Here is a 7,459-nt window from a genome sequence, read left to right as displayed (position 1 = left end):
ACCGCAATATCCGCGATTTACGACTGGAGACATCTGCAGCCGAGGTTATATCAGGAGCGCATTCAGTAACACACACCCCCTTCATCCCACCCAAAACACACACACACACACACTCACTGCCAAGCAGAGGGCAGGCTGCTGGTGCTGCTGCTTAGCTAACCCTGGAGAGGACGAGATGAAAGACCCCCACGTACACAAACCCATGCTAGGCTTGCAGTGACACCTGGTTTGCTCACCCATCCCAACCGTATGACGTTTGTCGATACGCCTTTGGGATTTTAAAAATAAACCAAAGTTCCACTGCACTGTATATAGAGCCATTTTGAAGAGTTGATCACCTCTGTAACAAGGCTCTCGATACAGTTGAACTCTTTTCAGGTCAGACAAGAACTATTAGTAAGTAAGTTAAGTTTATTTAGTATAGCACCTCTCATAGACACAAAGTCACAAAGTGCTTCACAGAATTAAAAACACAGAGAATATTACATTACATTGCAGTGATTTAGCTTTTATCTAAAGCCAGTAAGCGACTTACAGTAATTGCATTTAACGTAGGAAAAGTCAGTGTACTACTACTTGCCAATCCTCACTAGTGCATCTCCTTTCTAAAACAGGTGACTCAGAGCATAATCTAGTGCTGAAGGCAAAGTGAAGAATAGCAAACAAAAAATACAATAGGTTGCTTAAGAGGGAGGATCCTGGTAGTATTTCTTGGAAAGGTGAGTTTTGAGCCTGCAGCGACTCAAGAACATCATACATTAAACTACAATAAATCACAGAGGCAGAACACAAACATAAAAATACAGACACACATGCGGCTAGACAAAAGCCTGTCTAAACAGATCAGCCTTTAGCTGCTTTTAAATGTCCACAGAGGCCACAGCTTTTAAATCCTGTGGATCGGACGACCTCAGTGACCTGCAGGCAACATATGGTAGGTCACTAATATATGCTGGTGCCTGGGCATGGACCTTGAACTGGATCCTAAAACCAACAGGAAGCCAGTGTGCGGAGGTTAATATACTCTAGGGGTGATACTGTATGACTTGACCTCCATGGACCGAGTCAAAAGCCTGGCTGAGGCATTCTGGACCAAGACAGTCCAGGGATGATTTACTGAGGCAGGTGAAGAGTGTGTTACAGTAGTCCAGGTGTGAATAATCATCTCAGACTCTGAATGGGATACGATGGACCTCAGTTTTGCAATGTTTTAAGGTGGGAGAAACATGCGCGCGACAGGGAGGTTATGTGTATATCAAGGTGCAGAGCCTGGTCAAAGACAACACTGAGATTTCTTAGGCTTGAGCGCACATTCGAGTTTAGGGACCCCATACAATCGGGTTCCAAACAGGGTCCCCCCCCCCCCCCCACACACACACACACGCACACACACACACACACACACACACACACACACACACCTTAGAGGGTTCTACTGTATCTGGAACCTTTTTTCAGAAGGTCCTTCTACACTTCCAGGTGGTAGGCGGCCTGGTATATAGTACTCTTGTGTCGACCTAGTGTAGGCCTTCACTCCTCATGTTGACTGTGTACTGAGCGAGTCTTTGACTGACTGTGTTTCTGTGTGCTGATATGTCAACATGAAATAATTTCTTCTCTGTGTGTGGGTGTCTGTCTGTGTGTGTGGGGGGGGGGTCTCTGTCTGTGTGTGGGTGTGTATGTGGGGGGGGTCTCTGTCTCTGTGTGTGTGTGTGTGTCCTGTGCACCGTGTGTCAGAGCTGCGGAGTGTGCAGGAGAGCGAGGAGCTGATGGTGAACGTGGCCGCCACCATCAACAACCTGTCCTTCTACCAGGGAGACGGCTCTGTGGTCAGGGCCCAACAGCTCACCATCGCCAAGAGTAAGAGGCTTTGTGTGCGTGTGCGTGTGTGTGTGTGTGTGTGTGTGTGTGTGTGTGTGAAAGCAGTTGAGTATTTCTTTCTTGTGTGTTGTCTTAATCACTTTCTCTTCCTTTTCTCTCTCTCTTTCTCACCCTCTCTCCCTCCCTCTCTCTCTCCCTCTCCCTCTCTCTCACTCTTTCCCTCTCTCTCTCCCTCCCTCTCTCTCTCTCTCCTCTCTCTCTCCCTCCCTCTCTCTCACTCTTTCCCTCTCTCTCTCCCTCCCTCTCTCTCTCTCTCCCTCTCTCTCTCACTCTCTCTCACTCTCTCCCTCCCTCCCTCTCTCCCTCCCTCCCTCCCTCTCTCTCTCTCTGTAGTGATGTTGAAGATGTTGCTCAGCTCCAGTATGGGGGCTGTGTTAGAGGCCACCCGTGTGTACGGAAACCTTTCCCAGTCCAGAGACATCCGCCACTTCATCATGCAAAACAAAGGTGTGTGTGTGTGTATAGGTGTAGGTGTGTGTGTGTAGGTGTAGGTGTCTGTGTGTAGGTGTGCGAGTGTGTCGGTGGGTGAATGTGCATACTGTACATAAAAAATAAAGGTGTGTTTGGACACACACAAATGCAGGCTAAAAAATATGGGGGTGTGTTATGGTCTATTAAGAGCCTCCCATGCACGGAAAACACTCACAGACATACATACACACGCACGCACACACACACACACACACACACACACACCTCACCCACCTCCCCTCTCCTCCCCCCCCCGCCAGTCCATCAGTTTGTGGTGACTCTGCTGGACTCCAAGAGTCCTGACGTGTGTTTCTCAGCCTGCGGCGTCCTCACCAACCTGGCCCTGGACCCCCCCAGCAGACCCGCCATCACACTCCAGGGGGCCACAGCCAAGTAAGCGCCTCGTCCCCGTCCCCGTCCCTGTCCCCGTCCTCTGTCTGGCCACTACCCACGTCTCTGTCTCATGCCGGGTTCAGACAGGGACCCACGGAAGCGCCGTGAAGCATCACGTGAGCGGGGGCCCCCCGTCACCGAGCGATCCTGGCCCCCCCCTGCGCTTTATTCACACACGTTCGCTCACGGAGAAAATAGACCGGAGGCCGATTCTGTCGCTGCTAAGATGACCCTCCGTGGCCAGGCGCTCCGCGATGGCGCCAACAGTCGCATTTGGGATAACATGGGCGCCGAAATGCAACTGGCTGCGCGTCGTGGCGCTTTCGCATCCGGTCTGAACCCCGGCGATATCTCTGTCTGGTCAAAGCTCTGTCCATGTCTCTGTCTCTAGTCAAAGCTCTGTCCATGTCTCTGTCTCTGGTCAAAGCTCTGTCCATGTCTCTGTCTCTGGTCAAAGCTCCGTCCATGTCTCTGTCCATGTCTCTATCTCTGGTCAAAGCTCTGTCCATGTCTCTGTCTCTGGTCAAAGCTCTGTCCATGTCTCTGTCTCTGGTCAAAGCTCTGTCCATGTCTCTATCTCTGGTCAAAGCTCCGTCCATGTCTCTGTCCATGTCTCTATCTCTGGTCAAAGCTCTGTCCATGTCTCTGTCTCTGGTCAAAGCTCTGTCCATGTCTCTGTCTCTGGTCAAAGCTCCGTCCATGTCTCTGTCCATGTCTCTATCTCTGGTCAAAGCTCTGTCCATGTCTCTGTCCATGTCTCTGTCTCTGGTCAAAGCTCCGTCTATGTCTCCTGTCTCTAGTCAAAGCTCTGTCCATGTCTCTGTCCATGTCTCTGTCTCTGGTCAAAGCTCCGTCCATGTCTCTGTCTCTGCCCTAACGTAACTGGTCCTCTCCCACTAGCAGCTAGTCAAGTGATCATGGCTCAGGTCAGCGCAGGCCTCACAGCAGCCCTGCTGGACTCCTCATTCAGACAGTGAGACTGTCCTGCTGTCCGTCTCGCTGTCCTCTGTGTGTCAACCTGGTTGTCCTGCAGTAGGACCTGTGGTGTTGTTGTTCCGAGCAGAGCAGAGGGGTTCAGCTCGGGTCCTGCAGGGATGAAAGGCCGTATTGAGTCTCTCGACACAGTCATGTGACGAGTGTGTGTGTGTGTGTGTGTGTGTGTGTGTGTGTGTGTGTGTGTGTGTGTGTGTGTGTGTGTGTGTGTGTGTGTGTGTGTGTGTGTGTGTGTGTGTGTGTGTGTGTGCGTGTGTTTGCAGGCTGACGGACTGTCTGCGGGACTTTGGGCCGGTGGACTGGCAGCTGGGGGGTCTGGTGTGTCAGACGCTGTGGAACCTCACAGAGGGGGGGGGGGTCGGAGAGTGACCCCCCGGTCAAACTGGACCCGCAGGAGAGAGAGGCGCTGCTGGACCACCTCAGCCTGTACCTGGGTAGGACACACGCGCCAATGGCCTCCCTGCTGGAGGATAGGCAGATGCAGTAGATGCTGTGTACAAATATATGCAGGTGCATCCCAAAAATTTTTAATATTGTGAAAAAGTTTGAAGTAATTTAATAAAAAAAGTGAAACTTTCATGTATTCTAGATCCATTATACAAAGTGAAATATTTCAAGACTTTTTTTGTTTTAATCTTTATGATTCTACAATATGTTCAGTATGTTCATTTACAGTATATACTCAATACTTGGTGGGGGCTCCTTTTGCACAAATTACTGCATCAGCGTGGAATGGAGGCAAGCCTTGAAATATTTCACTTCATGTGTAATGAATCTATAATATATGAACGTTTCGCTTCTTTGAATTAAATTACGGAAAATAATAAATATTTCACAATATTCAAATTTTCTGAGGCAAAGGCAGCCTATGATAAGACATGCATGTTCAGGTGCATACCTGATCATAGGCTGCCTTTAGACAGAAAGAAAGGTACAAAAACATTAATGACAGACTTAATCCTTATTTACTTTGCTGTTTAAGTATTTAGGTTAATCTCTCTCTATATATATTTCTCTATATTTCTGAGACCCCCGATGACTCAATTGATCACTTGGTAGAATGCATTGCTGATTGTAAATGCATGAATGTCACTGAATTTCCTTCCAGTTAAAAACAGACGTGTTGATCATTGGTGATAAAGTTGAAAGGGGAAGATCTTAAGGCATACCTCGCTTGTATCATGTAGTTTTACCTGTTTTAATTTTTTTACATAATTTTTTATACTCACTTTTAATTTTTTTCCTGTTTCTTCTCTCTTACCATATATGATCTGTCCTGTTTTATTTTCCTATTTTTATCTACTATTTTAACTGTTTTTATGTATTCTGTACAGCACTGTGTGCTACATTTACTTGTATGACCAGTGCTATATAAATAAAGTTGACTCTCCTATTTTTCTTTCTCATGTTCTGTTTTTCTCCTTCTCTCTCCGTCTCCAGATGAGGAGGTGCTGCAGTGGACCACCAATGATGAGATGAGGGACTTCCACAGAGAATGCTGGGAGTTGGAGTTCCTCCCTGTGGCTCAGAGGCTGAGGAGCAGGATCCAGTCTGAGGCTGACTGACTGGTTGGTTGACTGACTGACTGGTTGACTGACTGACTGACTGACTGACTGACTGACTGACTGACTGACTGATTGACTGGCTGGTTGCTTGCTTGCTTGCTTGCTTGCTTGCTTGACTGACTGACTGACTGACTGACTGACTGACTGACTGACTGACTGACTGACTGACTGACTCACTGTGTGTCTCTCTTTTTATAGTGTACTTCCTGTGTAGTGTACTATCTCTGCTACCTCCGGAACCCACCTACCTCTAGCAGCTGTGGGATCCTCCACCCTTCTCCTCAAGGTGTGCACTACTGGGCCAGACTACTCTGCACTTCACTCCCCCATGTATTTGGGTGTCAGCACTAGGGTGTGAGTGAGAGCATGAGCTTCCACCCAAGTCCATGAGAGGGAGTGAGCAAGTGTGCACTCTAGTACGGTGACTGGACAGTAGCCACAGTGTCACTACCTTGGTCAGTCAGACTGAATACCAGCTATATGCACTTTAATCACAGTGGATGCAACTACTGTACTTGATACTCTGATGATAAGAAACCTGATGATACGAATTCTGAGCCTTGAACTTGATTTGTATATGACAAAGATTTGTCTATGCTGTTTGCACTTTGGAATAACAGAAATAAATAGATTGTATGTATGCGGTGTTGTAAATGGTTAGTGTGTTGTAAATGATAAGTTAAGCCATAAGCCATTCTTCTAACCGAATGACTCAAGTGACTGGATGCGTCATTGTGTTTGTCCTTGTGAATGATGAGACATTGTTAATCTGTGCACCCTGGAACATGAACTGTACATAAAAGTTGAGAAGTACCGAACAGAACATTGTCGTAAACGTTTTGCTTCTCGAAGCCTTTTTCTTTATTGATGTTATTATATGACACATATGTGGGCCAGGCAGTGCTTTTTTTTTTTTAAGTTACACAGAAGAAAAGACAGCGTTTTCAACATCACATTGTTATCATCACATCAAATACAAAAATGCCCCCCCCCCTCAAACCTCAGCTCCCCCTCTCTCTAACAAAAGCCCCTGATAGCAGTGAGCTCAGAACTATCACACCACCATCCCATAGCATCTCATCATCGTCATTAGCCAGTAGTTAATGGACGTGGTTCTCAGTAATGATCGCTGAGGTTAATATGAAATGGTTGTCGTCTGGCTGATGATTGGTTGGTTGGATCGCTCTCCGCCCCCCCTGATCACAGGCTGTCATGGAGGGAAAGTCAACGGTTAAAGGAAGGCAGGTCTTGATCAGTCTGAAGGAACACTGGTGCTCATTAACCGAATTACGTCAACAATTTCCCCTCGGGGATAAAGTACCTATCTATCTGATGTCGGTCCAGGAAAAGTACCCAGAAAAACCCACGAAACTCGTCTACGACCATCCACAGAGAGAATAGGTCTTTTTCCCAGGCCAGGTATTTAGGAGAGATCAGAGAGGAATTCCAGTAGGCAGCAGTCAGGCCGATAAACGTCCTTATCCCGAGTACAGCTAAAGTATTTAGATTGTGACCGGACCGCACCAGAACAGAGACAGTGGTTCTGTTTGGGGTCGTACTGTTAACACAAGATGGTTCTCAACCCTGAGTTCTGTATATGGGAGTGAGAAGACTCCTTAAGTTGAACTTGGAACCTGCGGAAAGCTGAGCACAGCGAGCGCTGAGTGATCAGCGTCTCACGGTGTCATTATTGCATTAAAGTGTGTAAAGATGTCTATGATAGGCAGGCCAGCTTTCACTTATTTGCCACAAGCCAAATGGTTTCCTTTAGCCATAGTATACTACTGGACTGTTAAGCCACCAGCTCTGAGTTAAGGTACCTGGTGGATAGATGCACCGGTCCAGCAGTGGGATACTGCCATGTGTTTGTGCTGTGACTAAGCTACATGTATATCTATGATGGTTATGTCAAGGTACAGTTGGCTTTTCGATAGGTAACAATGTGATCACTTTAATGCAGTGACAATAACACATAGTTTAGGAGAAAACTACAAATGATACACAATGATTCAATAACATGTTTGTTTTATTTTTTTTCTTTCATATTCTTTTTTTTTTTAATTTTTACAATAAACGAACTTTTTTTTATATAAAAAGTGTCAGTAACTGACATCAGTCAGAGGTTTGATAACGACCTCAACCTCCTCTCACAACCA

At 46.9% G+C, this 7,459-nt stretch overlaps 1 protein-coding gene across 1 annotated transcript in view; it reads left to right on the top strand.

Moving 5' to 3' along the window:
* The window catches only part of armc2 (armadillo repeat containing 2), a gene marked incomplete at both ends in the record, with an annotated part of 20,598 nt that extends 15,295 nt beyond the window's left edge, over positions 1-5,303 (top strand). Inside the window, 6 exons of the mRNA XM_084454031.1 lie at positions 1,738-1,860; positions 2,215-2,328; positions 2,613-2,745; positions 4,002-4,095; positions 4,847-4,871; positions 5,179-5,303. Coding sequence (XP_084310157.1) covers positions 1,738-1,860; positions 2,215-2,328; positions 2,613-2,745; positions 4,002-4,095; positions 4,847-4,871; positions 5,179-5,303 — 614 coding nt within the window. The remainder of the gene's footprint in view (positions 1-1,737; positions 1,861-2,214; positions 2,329-2,612; positions 2,746-4,001; positions 4,096-4,846; positions 4,872-5,178) is intronic.
* Between the last annotated feature and the right edge of the window lie 2,156 nt (positions 5,304-7,459).

The sequence above is a fragment of the Borostomias antarcticus genome (assembly GCF_949987555.1).
Source record: "Borostomias antarcticus genome assembly, chromosome: 19".
Classification (NCBI taxonomy): Eukaryota; Metazoa; Chordata; class Actinopteri; order Stomiiformes; family Stomiidae; genus Borostomias; species Borostomias antarcticus.
Note: the sequence above shows the minus strand (reverse complement) of the source record. Positions and strands in the feature narration are given on the sequence as shown.